Source organism: Bos taurus, chromosome X (genome assembly GCF_002263795.3).
Source record: "Bos taurus isolate L1 Dominette 01449 registration number 42190680 breed Hereford chromosome X, ARS-UCD2.0, whole genome shotgun sequence".
Classification (NCBI taxonomy): domain Eukaryota; kingdom Metazoa; phylum Chordata; class Mammalia; order Artiodactyla; family Bovidae; genus Bos; species Bos taurus.
In genome coordinates, this window is record NC_037357.1 from 124914855 (window position 1) to 124936450 (window position 21596).

Sequence of the window (21596 nt, forward strand, 5' to 3'; positions counted from 1 at the left end):
GTGTCACATATGATAATGGGTACTGGTTTCTACTATGAGTCCTTCAGAGCTCACAATCAACTAGGGAGAACAGATCAGCAAAAGCACAGTATTTTATTGATTATCACAATTAATTGACTGTAAGATAAATCATTATTTTATTTACCATTCAGGAAGCAATCAGGGCATCCAAGGTAAGATGTGCCCTAATTTCAGAATTGGGGGGGAATGTATACTTAGAATCAATGAAAAAGGCTTAGTAAATGAATATACAAGTGCAAATTTAAGTAAGTGTCAAGAGGAAACAAACAGGCACTGACAGAGATTAGCAGAACAAAATCCAGATCAGAATGTATACAGTCAGCCAAGCAAAGACTGGAAAAACTGCTGCGTGTGAAGAAGCAGCATGAGCAAAAATTTGAAGAGGGAAGGACTCACTGTACTCAAGGAGCTCAAAGGCAGGCAGTATGGTCACCAGGTAGTAGACAGAGGTGGCAGAATATGACAAAGGAGGCTACCTCAGGCATCAGCAGAGAATCCCAGAGGCAGAAAGTCAAATCACACTGTGAGGCCATCAGAGACAGTAGTAATGGCAGTTGGGGGAGCTCTAGGGGACCGGGGGAGAGTTGAGGGAGGAAACAGGATGCGATTGAGGGATATACAAATCAGTACAGAGACAAGGGTTCTGGGTAATGGATGACCAGTGAATTTTGCTGGTGTCAAAAGATGTCAGGAATCATGGGTCTGATCCTGAGAGTCTCTGGAGAGGTGAAGGCAATCTGTACCAGTGCTGTGGTCCTGAGTGCTGTGGTACATAAAGGGGCATTTTACAAGGATAGGTGCCATTCCAGTCAGCAGAGAGTAGACCAGCAAGATCAGAACCAAAAAGGGGAGCTGCTACTCTCTCCTCATCTGGGCCGAAGTCAGGTCTTCGCCAACAGGGGCCTCAATTTAAATACTTATCTGCTGAATGTGTACCATTATCTTCCTTTCAATTGTTAGCACATGGAAGCTTTTTTGTAAAGACTACAATACTGACACTGTGTTCATTCTTCCTGGTTTCTTCTAAGATAGGGTTTTAATATATCAAGAGCTTTTAAAAAAATTTCAAGAGCAGCAATTCTGATACCATCCAACAAAGTGCTGTGAGTAGGTGGAACCTGCATGGGACACAACATACACCTTCCGAGCCACTACTGAAGCCCTTCTATTCTTTCTCCACTTCCTCCTGACAGTCCTCTTTCTTTATAAGTAATGTCTCTGAGGAAAAAGCCTAGGGAGAACTTTCTGCCTCTAATACAGAACATGCCAAACAAACAGATCTTACCTTAAAATGAAGGACCACAGCTAACTGATTATCACATAGGAAATATAACTATTTTCAACCAAATTATTTCAATATAGCACTGCCTCATCATTTTAAAAACAAACTTTATTTTTGGGCTCCAAAATCACTGCAGATGGTGACTGCAGCCATGAAATTAAAAGACGCTTGCTCCTTGGAAGGACAGTTATGACCAACCTAGACAGCATATTAAAAAGCAGAGACATTACTTTGCCAACAAAGGTCCGTCTAGTCAAGGCTATGGTTTTTCCAGTAGTCGTGTATGGATGTGAGAGTTGGACTACAAAGAAAGCTGAGTGCTGAAGAATTGATGCTTGTGAACTATAATGTTGGAGAAGACTCTTGAGAGTCCCTTGGACTACAAGGAAATCCAACCAGTCAATCCTTGAGCAAATCAGTCCTGAATATTCAGTGGAAGGACTGATGTTGAAGCTGAAATTCCAATACTTTGGCCACCTGATGCGAAGAGCTGACTCATTTGAAAAGACCTTGATGCTGGGAAAGACTGAAGGCTGGAGAAGAAGGGGATGATGGAGGATGAGATGGTTGGATGGCATTACCGACTCAGTGGACATGAGTTTGAGCAAGCTCTGGGAGTTGGTGATGGACAGGGAGGCCTGGCGTGCTGCAGTCCATGGGGTCACAAAAAGTCGGACATGACTGAGTGACTGAACTGAACTTATTTAGTATATTAACATAACATTCATAATATTTATATTTTAATTCTCCCTCTTTAAAAAATTAAATAATTAAAAAATTATTCCCAAAGGTAAATGTTCATTTCAAACAATTAGGAAAACTAAGAGGAAAATATTTCTTAAAGTAAACATAATATGAATCTGCCAATTAATGAGCAATCTTAAATACCATGCAGTTTACTTGTTTCTTGGTTTAACAGCTGTTCCTCACAGTACATTCAGTGAGAAAAATAAAACTTAAAATGAAACCTAAGAAGGGGCGCAAGGTTAATGCATTTTACAATGTCAACCACTCAAAGTTGGTTACAACTGTTCTCCAAGGATAAGAACTGAAGCCTCCCAAAATGTAATTTTTTAGCAAGTAATCAAATTATAAGATTTAAAAGCACACCCAGTGCTTTCTCAGTTGCTTAAATAATACATTTTAGCCAAACTGTCCTCTATCAGGCAGACTCTGGAAGTAATCCTATTAAGTTAAAATCACCAAGATGTATACATAATTAATACATTCTTCAAGGTTAATTGAAAATAGACCATTCACAGCATAAAAGTTGGTCATTTATTCTCATTAGTTTTTCAAATTTAACCAATACTTAGTCCCAAAGATTTCAAAATGCTTTTAAAAACTGAGTTACTTCTTCAAAAACAAGTGGGGTAAATAAACAACAAATGAAGGTTAAAGAAAATAATCCCTGAAACTACTTTAGCATGGTTTATAGAAGGTATCTTATAATACAAAAAACAGTGCTGGGGTGGGAGCGGGTGCAAAAAATAAAAAATTCTAGTTAATTTAGGATGAAGTTATTGGCAATTTTCTAGAACGACATGAAGTTCTTAATTTTTACAAATCTTTGGCTCTGAAAAAGTTCTTACTAAGCACTTTTAAAATAAAATACACAGATCAGAGATTCAAAGGGATGAAAATAACTGAGAATGAGTCATCTAGCTAAGCAAATGGCTCATACGGAAGTTAAAAGCCTCTTGTTGAACATTATTTTAAAACTGGACGACATGTTTCCAATTTGAAAATACAAATATAAAACTTTAGGTTTTAGCTCCAATACATAAAGTGCTTGGGTACTGTCAGCCCTATCCTTACGACAAGAAAAAATCCAAATAAACTGCCAATCAACAGCTTTTATTAGACTTTTCAGAGAATTGAGGACACAGGGCAAACTGAACTACTGAAATCTGGAGAGACAGGCAAATGCAGAGAATCACATCCAAGATCAGTTTACCTGGAACAGAAGGTGTTGGAGTAATACACTAGTAAGAAAATTTTAATTGTAATTTTGACAAAAGATTATGCATGAGAACTCTTGGAGGCCCAATCTTAGGAAAGCCTCTATATTCTAATGGCTTTACCTCCAGGAACGTTATCAAGTTCTGAGTGTAAAGATCCAACAATAATCTCCTCCCCTTTTGGGTAAGAGGAAGAGAGAAGTAACCATTTTGAAATGCGCCCATGGGAAAGGTAACAGTTTTGAAATAAGCCTAGAAGGTTCTCCTTAACAAAGGCCAATATTCCAAGGGAAAATTTACCCAAGCCTTTTATACTGTCCTGGGAGAGGGGGAATTAGCCAAATACAGACTCCTCTAGCCTCAGTTCAATTCAGTCGCTCAGTCGTGTCCCACTGTTTGTGACCCCATGGACTGTAGCACGCCAGGCCTCCCCATACATCATCAACTCCTGGAGTTCACCCAAACTCATGTCCATTGAGTTGGTGATGCCATCCAACCGTCTCATCCTCCATCATCCCCTTCTCTTCCTGCCCTCAATCTTTCCCAGCATCAGGGTCTTTTCAAATGAGTCAGCTCTCCACATTAGGTGGCCAAAGTACTGGAGTTTCACCTTCAACATCAGTCCTTCCAATGAACACCCAGGACTGATCTCCTTTAGGATGGACTGGTTGGATCTCCTTGCAGTCCAAGGGACCCTCAAGAGTCTTTTCCAACACCATAGTTTCAAAGCATCAATTCTTCAGTGCTCAGCTTTCTTTACAGTCCAACTCTCACATCCATACATGACCACTGGAAAAACCATAACCTTGACTAGATGGACCTTTGTTGGCAAAGTAATGTCTCTACTTTTTAATATGCTGCTAGGTTGATCATAACTTTCCTTCCACGGAGTAAGTGTCTTTTAATTTCATGGCTGCAATCACCATCTGCAGTGATTTTGGAGCCCAAAAAAATAAAGTCAGCACTGTTTCCACTGTTTCCCCAACTATTTGCCATGAAGTGATGGGACCAGATGCCATGATCTTCGTTTTCTGAATGTTGAGCTTTAAGCCAACTTTTTCACTCTCCTCTTTCACTTTCATCAAGAGGCTCTTTAGTTCTTCTTCACTTTCTGCCATAAGGGTGGTGTCATCTGCATACCTCTAGCCTTGTTTCACCTAAAAAGGAAGAAGTTTGCAGTCCAGGGCTCAGGCCCACCAAAAGACTAACATTTGGTTCTAACATCATAAAACACTTCCCCTTCCCCACATTCTACCACCATGTCACCAAAGTGCCACAATAACAACAGATTACAACAGAAAGAGTTGCAAGAAACAGATTCTATTTAAAAAGGACTTCTTAGAGAAACCCTGAGATAATGGGGGAGAAATACTTTAAAAATAAAGAAACTAGAAGAAACTGAAAGGGAAAGGGAAGTTGCTCAGTTGTGTCTGACTCTTCGCAACCCCATGGACTGCAGCCTAACAGGCTCCTCCGTCCACGGGATTCTCCAGGCAAGAGTACTGGAGTGGGGTGCCATCGCCTTCTCCGAGAGGAAACTGAAGCCTCTGGCATATACACATTTAACATTAAACACGGTCTAACTCCTACCCAAATTAACATGAAACCTTACATTACAGGCGTATTTACCTCTGTTTCTATTATCCAATATGTACTACCTGGCTTTTAAAAAACAGTAAAAAGTATGCTAGAAGGCAAGGGAAAACACTGAGGAGATTAAGCATCAGAACAAGACTTAGACTGGTCACAGATTTGGGGAATAATTTCAGATAACAACTATCATTACTATCAAAGCACTCGAATGGAAAAGGGAGACAACATGCAAGAACAGATGACTAATGTAAGAATATACAACTTTAAGGAAGAATTAAAAGGAAATGCTAACAATCAAAAACAAAAATGAATAATACTTTTAATGGACTCATCAATAGACTGGACATGGCCAAGGAAGCAATCAGTGAGTTTAAAGATATCTCAGAGAAATTTCCCAAACTAAAATGGAAACAGAAAAAAGAATTTTTAAAAGGAGAAAAGAATATCCAAGAACTATGTGACAATTACAAAAGGTGTCACTGAAATACCAGAAGAAGAAGGAGACAAAAGAGAAGAACTATTTGAAGGAATAACTGCTGAGAATCTTCCAAAATCAATGTCTTCCAAATAAAAGACACCAAATGATACATCCAAGAAGCTCGGAGCACACCAAGTAAGATAAATACCTGAAAACTCTACACCTAAACATACTGTATTCAAACTACAGAAAATCAAATGCAAAGAGAAAATTATGAAAGAAGTCAGAGGGGGGAAAAATACCTTACTTATAGAAAACAAGAAGTACATTTGACTTCTCAGAAGCCAGAAAATGAAATATTTAGTGGTGAAAGAAAAAAAATAAACGAATCTGGAAAGCATTCAGTGATATTCTCCTTCAAAAGTGAAGGAGAAATACTTTCTCAGATAAACAAAAACTGAGGGAATTTGTCACTAGTGGACCTGCCTAGTAGAGACTGTTTTTAAAAGTTCTTTAGAGAAAGAAAACGACATAGATCAGAAAGTCAGATCCACACAAAGAAGGAAAGAAATCATTGAAGAAGGCATAAATGAAGTTAAAAAAATCTATTTTTCTTATTCTTAATAGATACTTGTTCTAAGTAACACTGTGTGTGCGAGCTCAGTCGTATCCGACTCTTTTCAACGCCATGGACAGTAGTCCACCAGGCTCCTCTGTCCGTGGGATTCTCCAGGCAAGAATACTGGAGTGGGCAGCCATTTCCTACTCCTCTAATAACAGTAATAGCGTATTTGCTGATTATAGCAAATGGATATGTAAAATGAAAGGTACCTCTACTATCTGAAAAGCAGATAACAGTTATCTGACAGTAGACTTAGACAAGTTGTAAATATACACTGTTAACTCTAGAGCAACAACTAAAAACCCTTCCAAAAAGAAATATACTGGATATGCTGAGAGGAAATAAAATAGAATCATACAAAATGGTCAACTGAAATCAGGGAAGGCAGAAAAAGGGGACCAATTATTGATTTTAGAAAAAGGAGTATAACAAATAGAAAAGTAATAAACATGATTCATATTAATCCAAGTATATATATGTATGTGTATATATATATATATATATCTCACTTTAAATGTGAATGGCCAAAATACACCAATTAAAAGAGACTGTCAGAATAGATTTTTAAAACTCACATTAAATATAAAGATACATCTAGATTAAAAGCAAAAGGATGAAGAAAGATATACCCTGTTATTGTAATATTAATCAAAAGAAAGCTGAAGTAGCTATATCAGTTTTAGACAAAGACTTTAGAAAAAGAAAAATTAACAGGATAAAGAGGGGCATTAGAAAATGATACACTCTCCAAGAAGGCACAACAATCCTTAATATGTATGCACCAAACAAGCATCAAAATATATGAGGCAAAAGACAGAACTGCAAAGAGAAATAAACAAATCCACTATTATAGTTGGATACTTCAACACCCCCATTAGGTAACTGACAGATCCAGCAGGCAAAAAAAAAAAAACGAATAAAGATAGGTGAATTGAATAGTACCATCAATCAACCAGATCTACCTGCTATTTATGTAACACTTCATCCAACAATAGCAGAATACATATTATTCTCAAGTCACACAGAATATTCATCAATATAGACCAAATTCTGCACCACAAAACACAACTTCACAAAATTCAAAGAATAAAAATCATACAGAGTATATTCTCACAGCACAATGGAAAAAAACTATAAATCAGTAACAAAAAGATAGCTGGAAAACCTCAAAATATTTAACTATTAAACAATACACTTCTAAATATACATAGGTCAAAGAAGAAATCTAAAGAGGATTTAAAAAATATTTTTAACTAAATGAAAATCGAAATCAAAATCTATATAATGCAGCAAAAGCAGGCCTTAGAGAAAAGTTTATAGTATTGTATACATATATTCTAAAAGAAAACAGGCTTAAAATTGATAACCTACGCTTCTACCTTAGGAAATAAGGCAAAGAAGGACAACTTAAGACTAAAGCAAATAGATAAGAGAGTAGAACAGTAAAAATTATAGCAGTAATCAAAATTGAAAACAGGAACTCAACAGTGAAAAACGAGTGGAGACAATAGATGGTTCTTTGAAAAAACTGATAAAATTGATAAACCTTTGACAAGATAACCAAGAAAAAAGAGAGAGAAGACACAAATTATTAATAACAGAAATGAAAGAAGAGTCATCATTACAAATCACATGGATATTAAAAGGATAATAAAGGAATATTATAAACAAATCTACGCCTACATACTTGATAACTTAGATAAGTGAACTAATTCCTTGAAAAAAACAATCAACATTTATACAAGGAAAATTAATAGATGATGTGAATAGGCCTATATCTATGAAAGGAAGAAATTCTCTACAATCTCTTCCAGAAATAAAAGTAGAAAAATACTTCAATGAGAACTCTATGAGGCCACATTAGGGTATTACCAATCCTGAAACCAGATAAAGACATTTAAGGGCAAATTATATGAACTAGTAGCTTCTCTTGTGGCTCAGCTGGTAAAGAATCTGCCTGCAGTGTGGGAGACCTGGGTTCGATCCCTGGGTTGGGAAGACCCCTTGGAGAAGGGAACAGCTACCCACTCCAGTATTCTGGCCTGGAGAATTCCATGGACTGTATAGTCCATGGGGTTGCAAAGAGTCGGACAGGACTGAGCAACTTTCACTTTCACCCACATGGACTAGACACAGAAATCTGCAACCAATAGTATCAAATCAAATTCAGCAATGTACAAAAAGAAATACATATCTCAACCAAGTGGGATTTATCTCAGATGTGCAAGGCTGGTTCAACATCCTAAAATTAATTCATAATCAACAGATGAAAGTAAAACCACATGATTATATCAAGTGATGTAGAAAAGCATTTGACAAAACCCATTCATGATAAATACTCTTAGCAATCTTAGAGAGAACTTCCTCAACTTGATAAATGACATCTAAAACAAACCTACAAGCTAAAAACATCATATTTAATGGTGAAAAACTGCATGCCTTCCCACTAAGCTCAGAAAAAGACAAGAATGTCTCTTCTCATCATTTGTATTAAACATTGTACTGGAATTCATAACTAATACAAAACAAGTAAAGGAAAAAAAAGGTATACAGATTGGGAAAGAAGAAATAAAACTATTTTGTTTGCAGATGACATGACTGATTATGAAGAAAATCCCAAAGAATCTACCTGCCCCCCCCAAAAAAAAAACCCGCTGAAACTAATAAGCAATTCTAGCAAGTTCATATGATACAAAGCTAATATACAAAGTCAACTGCTTTCCTATATACTAGCAATGAACTGTGGAGAAGGCAATGGCACCCCACTCCAGTACTCTTGCCTGGAAAATCCCATGGATGGAGGAGCCTGGAAGGCTGCAGTCCATGGGGTCACTCAGGGTCGGACTTGCGACTTCACTTTCACGCATTGGAGAAGGAAATGGCAACCCACTCCAGTGTTCTTGCCTGGAGAATTCCAGGGACGGCAGAGCCTGGTGGGCTGCTGTCTATGGGGTCACACAGAGTCAGACACGACTGAAGTGACTTAGCAGCAGCAGCAGCAGCAGCAGCAGCAGCAATGAACTGGAATTTAAAAATTAAAAACAGGACTTCCTTGGTGGTACAGTGGATAAGAATGTGCCGGCTAATGCAGGGGACACAAGTTTGATCCCTGGCCCAGGAAGATTCCACATGCCATGGGCAACTAAAGCCCATGCACCACACCAACAGAGTACACACTCTAGGGTCCGCAAGCCACAATTAATGAGCTCTCGAGCCTAGAGCCTGTGCTCCCAACAAGAGAAGCCACCGCAATGAGAAGCCTGTGCACCATAACAAAGGGTAGCCCCTGCTTATCACAACTAGAGAAAGCTTGAATGCAGCAAAAACCTAGCACAGCCAAAAATAAATAATGTTTTTTAAAAAATTAAAAACAATACCATCTATATCATCACCAAAAGAAAAAATACTTAGCAATAAAGCTAACCAAACAATTATGATATGCATGTAAAAAACTAAATAACTGTTGAAAAATTAAAATGAGAAAAATGCAGAGATATTCTGTACTCACTGATTAGAAGACACAATATTGTTAAGATGTCAATTCTCAACTCAATCTACAGATTTAATGTGACCCCAATCCAAGCAAGCAATTTTGTGGATATCAACAAACTGATTTAAAAGATAATACAGAAAGGAAAAAGACCTGGCATAACCAATACAATATTGAAAAAGAACGACAAAATTGAAAGACTGACACTACCTGACTTTAAGACTTACTGTAAAGCTGCAGTAAATCAAGAGAGTATAATATTGGTGAAGAACAGACATATAGATAGATCAATGAAACAAAACACAGATCCCAAAAACAGACTCAACTCAAACACAGCCGATCTTTGATAAATAAGCAGTGACAATCCAATGCAGACAGAAGTCCTTTCAACAAAGGGTTGAAATAACCTAATCAAAAATGGGCCAAGGACTTGACATTTCTCCAAAGACTTACAAATAGCCAAGAGCACATGAAAAGATGTCCAACATCACTAATCATTCAGTTCAGTTCCGTTGCTCAGTCGTGTCCGACTCTTTGCGACCCCATGAATCCTAGCATGCCAGGCCTCCCTGTCCATCACCAACTCCTGGAGTTCATTCAGACTCATGTCCATCGAGTCAGTGATGCCATCCAGCCATCTCATCCTCTGTCGTCCCCTTCTCCTCCTGCCCCCAATCCGTCCCAGCATCAGACTCTTTTCCAATGAGTCAACTCTTCCCATGAGGTGGCCAAAGTACTGGAGTTTCAGCTTTAGCATCATTCCTTCCAAAGAACACCCAGGACTGATCTCCTTCAGAATGGACTGGTTGGATCTCCTTGAAGTCCAAGGGACTCTCAAGAGTCTTTTCCAACACCACAGTTCAAAAGCATCAATTCTTTGGCACTCAGCTTTCTTCACATCCAACTCTCACATCCATACATGACCACTGGAAAAACCATAGCCTTGACTAGACGGACCTTTGTTGGCAAAGTAATGTCTCTGCTTTTGAATATGCTATCTAGGTTGGTCATAACTTTTCTTCCAAGGAGGAAGCGTATTTTAATTTCATGGCTGCAGTCACCATCTGCAGTGATTTTGGAGCCCAGAAAAATAGTCTGATACTGTTTCCCCATCTATTTCCCATGAAGTGATGGGACCAGATGCCATGATCTTCATTTTCTGAATGTTGAGCTTTAAGCCAACCTTTTCACTCTCCTCTTTCACTCTCATCAAGAGGCTTTTTAGTTCCTCTTCACTTTCTGCCATAAGGGTGGTGTCATCTGCATATCTGAGGTTACTGATATTTCTCCCGGCAATCTTGATTCCAGCTTGTGCTCCTTCCAGCCCAGGGTTTCTCATGATGTACTCTGCATATAAGTTAAATAAGCAGGGTGACAATATACAGCCTTGACGTACTCCTTTTCCCATTTGGAACCAGTCTATTGTTCCATGTCCAGTTCTAACTGTTGCTTCCTGACCTGCATACAAATTTCTCAAGAGGCAGGTCAAAACCATAATATGACACCGCTATAGACTAGGATGGCTGCAGTAAAAATAATAATAATAGTAAGGAAACACATATTGGTGAAGATGTGGAGAAACTGGAATCTTTGTACAGTGCTGGCAGAAATGTAAAGTGGTACAGCCACTGTAGAAAAGTTATGTGATTCCTCAAAAACATTAAACACAGAATTCTCATATTACCTAGCATTTTCACTTCTTGGTATATAACCCAAAAGAACTGAAAATTGGGACTCAAACAAAACTCAATCACAAAAGTTCACAGCAACACTATTCACAATAATCAAAAGGTAAAAACAACCTAAATGTTCTTCTACAGATAAATGGATAAACAAAATGTGGTATGGCCACACAACGGAATATTAGTCATAAAAAAAGGAATGAAGTAATGATACAGGCTACATGGATGAATCTCAAAAACATTACACTAAGTGAAAGAAGTCAAATTCAAATGGCCACAAAGTGTATGTGATTCCCTTTATATGAAATACCCAGAATAGGTAAATCTATAGAGACAGAAAGCAGATTTGTGTTTGCCAGAGACAGAGAAAGTGAGAAACAGTGAGTACTTTAATGGGTATAGGGTTTTTCTAGGGGGTGATAAAGTGTTTTGAAACTTGATAGAGGTAGTGATTGTACGATATTTTGAATGTATGAATGGTACTGAGCTGTACACTTTAAAATGGTTGGTTTTATATTATGTGAATTTTACTTTCTTTTTTTTAAAAGGTCACAACACTGTAAATCAACTGTATATCAATTACAAATATAAGGGCCTATGTGGTTTACTTCCTGGCTCAAGCACCTACTAACTTGTATGGCTTTTAGGAAATTAACCTATTTGAGCATCAGTTTCCTCCATTTTAAAGGAAGGTAATTCTTTCTAACTTTTATAGCTGTTATGAGGATCTAAAGAGTAATGAAAATAAAACACCAAGCCCAGCACAATGCCTGGAAGTTAAGAGATACTTGAAACAGAGATTATTACTATTGCTTCTTCTCATTTATGGTCACTTGAATTATACAATATTAGGAAGTTATCTCATTTCTTTGCCTCTAAAGAATTTTCCTCTTCATATTTGTGAGAATGTCCTTCTCATGAACTCAAGTTACCTTTCATAGTCTCAGTGAAGATTGTTTTCTTCTTTGTATTCACCTCTGAATGAAAAGAGAGCTATTCAGGCCAGTGATGAAACACAGTCAGAGTGAATAGACTGCATGTGTCTCTGTATGCCCAGTTCCTAGAAAGTCCAATTCTCCATTCTGATACTTGATCGTGAAAGAGGGAACCAATATAAAGCTTCCTACTTAACCAGCCAAAAGATTTACTCAAGCTCAGCTCAAGGGAAAAATAATTTTCAGTGGAAGTTCCACACTTTATTAACTCTATTTCTCAGATTCCAAGAGCATCAAGGGCAAAGAGACAAACAGAAACTGAGATTGCTGGCCCACTGAGGCCACTGTTCTGCTTCCACTGTATTCTCCTAGTTAGGGCTTGCTCAGCATGAGAGTCAGCAAACTTCTGTTAAGGAAGGGTCACAAAATAAATATACTATTTTAGACTTTGTATGTCATACGGTCTCTGTTGAAATTACTCTGTCATATTAGTGCAAAAGCATCCATAGAAAAAACATAAATGAATGAGCGTGGCTGGGTTCCATAAAATAAGTGGCAGGCCAGATTTGGCCCACAGGCACTCAATAGATTTTTCCTAAAAAGATATTCGGTTGAATTTTACTTTACAATATCATGCCTTGAACACAGTGCTTTAAGTAGAAGAAGTAGAAAGCTTTTTTTTTTTTTAATTAAAATACTTTAACATAGGGAACAAACCTTTTTTTTTAACCTTTAAATTAAGAAATAGTAAAGCTTCAAAACCACTGTAGAATATGAACTATAGCTTCTAATATTCAGGGGTGGATTATTTTTATATAAAAATAGATCCCCATGCACTACTTTCAAATTACTGATTCCAACAACTCATCAAGAGTTATGATGAACTATTTAAAAGTATCCACCATATAGGCATTTGTTGATCAGCTACTTTTCTTATTCTGCCAATGTCTATATATTTTGGGCTTGTGTAGAAAAATGACTGACACTCATTTTTTGGTCCCTGAAGCTTTAAAGTCACATTAAAGAACCAGTTAAATCCCTTAAGCATAGACATTTATCAAAGACTAATGAAATTATTCATCTTAAGAAGGTATAGAAAGAATGCTCTCTTACAGAAGGGAATAATTATGTTTTTATGACTGGCAGAAGAGGGAACTTTAAAGTCCACCTTGTGCTCCAGCCAACTCATCCTCTAGATTGGGAGGCTGTGGATGGGAGGAGGGATGAGCATTTAGGAACTGAGTCACTATAAGAAGGATGAATGAGGTAAAGTCTTCTGTGTAGACAATGCATGCAGAGCTAGTAGTGGGGCTAGTTCCAATATGACCATTCTCTTATCTCATTTACTAAGAGCAAACAAAAAACAAAATCCAGATTAGGATGAAAAGGATAAATGCAGACAGGAAACCTACAAAAGCCTCAGATTCTTTTGTTTCCCTAAAGTCAGACTTATCTGGAAATTGACACGAGTCATTATTTGTTTTACTAAAAATAAGACGACAGAAACATGGATAATTTTTCCTTTATCAACAGACTAGCAGAATTGAAAATGCAAAATATTATAGTACAAAGAAGTATAATTTTGATGACACTTTTGTCCTGTTCCAGAGACTGTTCTACAATTAACTGGATCAGCAACAAAAACCTGGTCAAGAAAGGAAACCACACAGAAGTATCTGTTCTACATGAGTGCTTCTGTAAGAAGAGGCAGATGTTTTCCCCCATCACTGATTCCTGCTATCTTTGTTCCTGACCTGAAGTCCAGTTTAACGCTGACATCTCATTAATCTTCATAACCTGCAGTAAATTCACATCATTTCAGAGTGCAATTATTTTTAAAAATTATGACAAAATAATCAATTAATACTGAAATATTTCCAGCTGCTTATAATCCTTATGAAAAACCCCAAGTCTCTCTATAATCCTCTTCAAATGCTAGAAATTTTGCACACAAAAGCAAGAACCCACATGTTACTTTTATTGAAGTAAGGAGGAATAAAATGACAAAGTAATTAACATAATTAATCCCATATATTCTGTTTCTCATGGTTGACTAAAAATTAAAGAAAAACATTTGCTTTATTTAATGTGGGGAATAAACCTGAAAAAAGTTTATTTTGTTCCAGTAGAGAATAACTATGGTTTTAGATGGCAACTATAAATAATTTATTAAATTGATAATGGTTCATTGACTTTTCCTTAAGCATCTTCTTAAAACAGTTTGATTTTTAAAAAGAGTAATCAGCTTTTTGGTAGAAAAACAAAATTAATGTGAAAAAGAAAAAATGGAATCACTGATTCAAAAATACATATTGCTTGCTAAAAATCAAGGCTTATAACAAAAGGTAAATTTATGACTATTAAGCAATAACAAATATCCAAAGAATACTTTTCAGTAGGGGAAATATGGATATTCCTAACTAGAAAATATTTAATCAAATCTATTCTTCCTACTACTTTCAATCTCAATTTCTGAACTCTCACAAGAGAAGAATGAAGCAATCCAGATCTTCTCTATCTATTCTCTCTTTAACCTCTTGCTATTTGGCATTAATGTATCATTTGACTTAGAGAAGTCATTAATAAATGGCAGTGTTAAATGAAATGGATTTTCTCAGCCCTCAATCCTTATCATCATGGATCTTTTGATGAGATTTTTATACTATTAGTGAATGCCACTTTAAAAAATCTTTTTTCCTTGCTTGCAAGAGGTCTGCTCCTTCTTCTTTCAGTAAGATCATTTAAACACATCTTTCACTCTGCTCTGCTCTCCGTCTTGGAAGGTTCATATCATTTCAGTTTCATCCCAGGCACATGGAAGCTACTTCTGGAGTCATATCAAACCCTAGTTTTGCCACTTATTAGCTGCATAATCTTAGCTCTATTACACAGCCTCTCTCTGACTCAGTTTTCTCATTTATAAAGTAGGGATGGAGAGTCGGGGTTGTGGGGATTAAACGTAAAACATCAAATAGATTGCCTGCCTACCACATACGGTAGATGCTCAATATGTGGTATTTACTAATACCAGGTTTGGTACTCTGCTGACATTTTATTCTTTATTATGAAAGCCAAACTGATCTTTCCCTTCAAACTTATACACCCTTTCTAAGTTTTCCAGTCAGATAAAACGATACCAATGCTTTTCCAGTTCACCACCAATCCTTGGGATCACCTTTAATCCCTCCACAAGGACCTGCTACTCTGCAAAAGCTCTCTTCAGTGTCTTTCCTTTTTGGTTCCCTGGTGGCTCAGATGGTAAAGTGTCTACTTGCAGTGCAGGAGACCAGGGTTCGATCCCTGGGTCGGGAAGATCCCCTGGAGAAGGAAATGGCAACCCACTCCAGTACCCTTGCCTAGAAAATTCCATGGATGGAGGAGCCTGGCAGGCTACAGTCCATGGGGTCACAAAGAGTGGGACATGACTGAGCAACTTCACTTTCACTTTCTCTAATTTAAGTCAAGTTTATCATTTAATACTTACAGGCTGTACCCCAATACTGGATTATTCACAGCTTTTATAACTAGTTATTCAAGAGCATATACACCTACTACTTCAAAACAAACAAAAATTTCTCATCAGTCAACTTCAGCCATAGGAAATGAACTACATGAATCAGCACTTCCATGTCCTAGACTCGATTAGCATCAATCTCCAGCTCTCTCTGGGAGAAGGCAATGGCACCCCACTCCAGTACTTTTGCCTGGAAAATCCCGTAGATGGAGGAGCCTGGTAGGCTGCAGTCCATGGGGTCGCTAGAGTTGGACACGACTGAGCGACTTCACTTTCACTTTTCACTTTCATGTATTGGAGAAGGAAATGGCAACCTACTCCAGTGTCCTTGCCTGGAAAATCCCAGGGACGTGGAAGCCTGGTGGGCTGCCGTCTATGGGGTCACACAGAGTCCGACACGACTGAAGCGACTTAGCAGCAGTAGCAGCCAGCTCTCTCTATCCTCTCTCTTGCCTCAAGTTCTAATCACATCTCCCTATTTCAACTCCATTCCATTCTCCCCACTTTGTTATGAAGATGACCTCCTGGGGCTTCTGTGAAGAAAAGTGTGCTCTAAAACATACCTCCCCTCTCTTGGGCACTTTAAAGCAGACACACAAATAAAAAGAAGATAAGCAATGCACATTTGTATGGTAAAGGTCCAAGTCAGAACTTTTTCCAAATGCAAGTAAAATCATAAATCCCCATAAACAGCTTAACAGTCATTGCTGCTGCTGCTGCTAAGTCGCTTCAGTCATGTCCGACTCTGCGTGACCCCATAGACGGCAGCCCACGAGGCTTCCCCATCCCTGGGATTCTCCAGGCAAGAACACTGGAGTGGGTTGCCATTTCCTTCTCCAATGCAGGAAAGTGAAAAGTGAAAGTGAAGTCGCTGAGTCTTGTCCTACTCTTAGCGACCCCATGGACTGCGGCCCACCAGGCAAGAGTGCTGGAGTGGGGTGCCATTGCCTTCTCTGAACAGTCATTGCTAAGAGTGTTCATATAAGGATAACAGAAGCTGTCAAAAAGAGAGTACAATTACATTTTTCTTTTTTAATTGGGTAGCATTTATTTCAGTAAATTAAGAACTGACCTTTGGCCTGGAAAAGCCCAATATCATATTATGTTCACAAAAGACAAGATATATCTGTTTATAAACATGACCTCTAAATTTCTTGCAACAGAACACAGATTAAAACAGTGACCTTCTTTCATACTTGTTGAAATACACCATACACTAGAAATTACTTAACTATACATACAACCATAGCCAAACATCTCAAAAAGAGATCCAATTTATGCACAAGCAATCACACATACCTGTGTAAGTAATCACAACCAACCTGATTTATATTATATATAAATGTATTAAATGTATTAAAATAATACATTAAATGTATTAAATTATTATTTCACTTGCTTATTAAAATATAAGCATTTTATTAAAAAATTTGAAATTATGGAAAATATATGGGCATGATCACTTTACACATAATAGGCACCAAACAGAGGTTTATATCCTTTTTTTAAAAACTATACCGTGAGATTTCATAGATATCCATTTGTTTGATCTGAAAGGGTAAATCTTATCGGAAGCATCAAATCTTCTATTTTTGGATAGTCGGGGAAAGATTTGAAGGACTGATTCTAGCTGAAAAAAGGGTATACTATAACAAGTCTAATGATGAAACAACTGCAAATTCTAGAAATTACTCTGAGATAGACACTAATTTATGCTTCAAATTTTCCATCCAGTGGTATATTTTTTGGTGCATGAAAGGAAGAAACAACAATACTCAGAAAGCTGGTTTATGAGTCCCTCATTTAGTGAGGGGCAGTAAAAAGAAGTATTTTTTTTTTTAAGATGCAATTTCATTTGCAGCAATCTCACATGTGTGTTTTTTTTTTTTTTAATATGCACTTCTTCTAACTCTTCAGACAGACCATAAGACATACAAGAGCAAGAAAAATATGGGTTATTCATCCTTAGAGCTCAAAATGCCCTGCACATGGACAAAGGAATCAGAGCTCACATTCAGAGGTGGTTTCCTAAGAGCAGTGGCACTAGTTCTCATCCAGTCTCACTCTGAGTCCATCTTGCCAGCACTAACAGTGTGCATATGAGAACCAGGTTCAGTTAACAAGCATGTCTTAACAAATGAGTAAACCAGACGAAAGTATAGGGAGAAAGGTCACAGGAAGAAGCGTAACAACTGAGAGAAAATACTGTTGGAAGATGTGCCATTATGTATCAGAAATCCCTGGGTTTTAAAATTCAAGGAGTAAGACTAAGAACTGAAGCTTCCCTTGGCTATGTTGTATCAACAGAGCCACAGTATACAAAAAGGGGTATTATGTTCATGAAAGACTCAAATTTAATTTGGACACTAATAACCCTGAGTAGTATCTATCCAAGAATATTTTTAAAGCTTCCTAAATTTAACTCAACACACCTCCCTAAAAGCATAGCACTTCACTAGACAGCTTTCTATTTGTTTAATTTCAAACTGCAGTGATATTTCTTAATTAGAAATTTAAGGGGCTAAATTTATTTTGACTATATTTATTATTTTAAATTCTTAGTCATCCTGAATCAAGAGCCAATAGTATTCAAATTTTTTTTTTTTTTAAGATTTACTGGCAGAGGTCTTAAGATAACTATTATCAGCATAACATAATTCAAATACCCAATTTCAAGAATAGAAAATTCTTTGAATTAAAGAGATATGTGATGTAAAATCCAAAATGCATCAGTTGTCATGAAGCCTTAAATTCAAAATGTTAAGTAATATTTTGTACAGTAGGAAAGAAAAAGCAAACATAAAAATTACATCATCTTTATGTGCGTTGTCACAGATTTGAGAGTTTAAATGGCTCAGACTAAACTGCTAAGCTCATCTCAAACATGAATCATATCACTATAAAATACCAAAAAAATTTAAACCTTGGTCTTAACAAATTATGCACAAAATAGTATGAGGCCAGATATTAACATTCAGACTAGCTATGCCATAATAGAAAAATATTTAACCTAATGTTTGAAATTGTTACAGCTTCAACATTTGCCAGGTTAAAGGCAGTCTCTTTAACACCAGGTTAAAGGTGTTGCTCAATACAGCAACACCTATGGAAACTTGAAATAACCTCCCTGAATAACTGGTGATTATTAACCATAGTCAAATAATCTACATAATAAGATTCACTTCAAGGCTGTTCAAGAGTGACCAACAACAGCTAAGAGTCATAATCATACACTATTACTTCAAGCCCTATTTCATAACCAAACACCCATCCACTACCCTTCAAAATCTGGATTCTGACCCTATAAGCAATCTTAAATTATTGGTTCTACAAGAAAAATATTGACTTCATGAAACTCCTCCTTGCTCTTAAATTCTTGACATAAATTAAATCTGCCACTACTTTGATTCCTTCTCTACCACCTTTTCTCTCTTCCCATTAGGCAGCTTTCCATCTACATATAGGTCAGTTGAAAAAAATAGCACATGAGTATAAAGAACTAATGACTATCTAATCATGATAAAGCTTACCCAAAGTAGTCTCTTTTTTCAGGTTCCCATATTAATTCTTCTTTAAGTATCACCATCATCGTAGACAATGATGTAGACATCGTATACATTTTTAATTATATGCCCACATGCACAGAATACTACATTAGTTTCAAAAATGTTAAACCTACACAGATATTTTCTTTTTAAAAACCATGTACTTACCTTATGCCTGCATTTAAGTACAACTCCATAGGCTCCTATAATAAAAAGAAGTGAACAATTAGGGACACGTATACAAAGTACAGCTCTCGGAGAAATCAAAGTTCTATTATATTTACAGCGGCTATCAAAATATGGAATAACAGTGATTCCTAAAATGACAATATTCTGCAGTGATAATGGAATGAGCCATATACAAAGAAAGCATGAATATTTATCATATACTTTTTATAAACCAAGAGTATTATTAGCAACTCATTTCCCCAACAAGCATGTACTTTTTAATGTTTCTCTTTTTAAGAAAAATTTTACTTCAGATGTTGAAAAATTTCTAGAGATGCAATTTGGACCTAATAACTTTAAGAGTAAATTAAAATTACCTCAAAAGATTCTAGGGAACTCAAAATTTAAGAGCTAATGGTTTCACAAGGGTAGGCTCAAGCATGGAGCCTATCAAATATGTTCTCTCTCCTACGAGACAATTAAATTCTCTTCTAGGATATTAGAATGTCTTCTCTGACTCGCAAAATATTACAGGTCTCACCTCAGCATTCCAATTAATAACTAGTAGGAGTTGCTACATTTTTGCCATAAATACTAAGTTCAATGGCACCAGCATAAGTAGTCCAAGGATCTCTGACCATCTGTAGCTAAGCACTCCCACTTTATTTGATATATTTCAAATGAGACACATCACTACCTTTTGGGTTACTTATCCTATTAATCAGCCAATAAACTATTTCCTTAAACCCAGAACACAGAGTTGACAGCAAGGAAATTGAGGCAAAAGTTATAATGTGAAAAAATCTAATTAGGAGAATCAAAATGTAATATACAATAACTGAAGTTGGTAGAAATGATTGACATTTACAGACAGGCAAAGCCTGCATTTGCGTCTGAGAAGAGGACTTCAGGGAGATGAAATTGGAAAATGTGTCTGCAACAGAAACTGGGGAACCAGAATAAGTATCCTTCAATTGGTCGAGATGGATGAATCTTATTATCATAGTTAGGATGAAACCAGCCATTATAGCCATCCAATTCAACTCCACAATCACCAGGCAGTCATCCAATCCTCACTTAACTGCCCATGTTAGTTTTTCTATGGGGTGAAAATGCACTGTTTAGGCTGCAGGGATGTAGAGTTTGCTTAACAGCTTTTAATGTCCTTAATGTATATGTATTTCATAGCCAAGAAGCATCTGAGGTAGTTTACAAAGGAAAAAAAATAGCAATGATGGTTCTGACTACAACTTGAAACTAACATATTTTGATTTATATGTTAGTCTGGTAGTTAGTTGTAGACGCTGAGGATGGGAAAGATTTAGGGCAGGAGGAGAAGGGGACGACAGAGGATGCAATGGTTGGATGGCATCATCAACTCAATGGACATGAGTCTGAGCAAACTCTGGGAGATGGTGAAGGACAGGGAAGCCTGGCATGCTGCAGTCCAGAGGGTTGCAAAGAGTCAGACATGACTGAGCAACTGAAAAACCACAATAACAACTGGTAGTTGTAGTTAATCTAAGCTAATCCCTGAGAAGAGGATCACCTATAGGTATACTAAGAAAAAGGTCATGATACAGAAAAACTTAGGCCCAGAATCTGAAACATTCTAACTTTGTTACATCCAAGGAGCTGACCTTCTCCAGTGAGTATTTTTACAGCATAAGTCTATGTAACACATTTGAAAAACAGTAATAAATCAGGTATTATAAAATTAATAGTAAATAAGACACTGAGAATGAATTTTATCTACATAGTGAATACCAATGAAAAAGACAAAAAGGAGCTAAGTGAAGAAAGAAGGATTCTTTTTTGTCTTCAAACTTCAGACCTTGAAGCAAATACGTAATGATTACACAATATTTTAATTGTTTCTACTTATTTGAAAAGGATTTATCAACTTAATATTAAAATCTAGAACAACTATGCTGTTGACATAGGTAAATTGTAAAACTTCCTTTGAAATTCAAAATATACTTGAAAATTCTGAAATACCAATACTTTTGTAACATTGCTTTAAAGATATAAAGAAATCATAATTATAGTAACTTATACTGTTAAAAGAATCATTTATCAAAATCTCCATAAAGTTATCTTTAAGAGCAAAAATTACAAAAAAAAGAAAAATTAGTAAGATTTATAAAAAAACAAATTACAATATTTCATCAAATTGATGATGTCATTGATTATAAGTATTATTTTCTGTACTACTAGGAAAGAAAAAGTTCTGCCAATTAAATCATGACATGCTACTGATTGTAACATACATCCTGATTTCAGAGATGTTAAAATATGACCAAATCATGAGGCTCAGAATTTATAAAACGTGGTTTGTCATTCTCATAGACAAATAGAAGTCATT

The 21596-nt window shown here is 36.6% G+C and overlaps 1 protein-coding gene across 3 annotated transcripts in view; it reads right to left on the minus strand.

Annotated features, from left to right (window-relative positions):
• The window catches only part of CDKL5 (cyclin dependent kinase like 5), a 178646-nt gene that overhangs the window by 92424 nt on the left and 64626 nt on the right, over positions 1 to 21596 (minus strand). For all 3 annotated transcript variants that reach the window (XM_024988495.1, XM_059883891.1, XM_059883892.1), the window contains one exon: positions 19232 to 19266. In XM_024988495.1, the coding sequence (XP_024844263.1) occupies positions 19232 to 19266 (35 nt within the window). The remainder of the gene's footprint in view (positions 1 to 19231; positions 19267 to 21596) is intronic.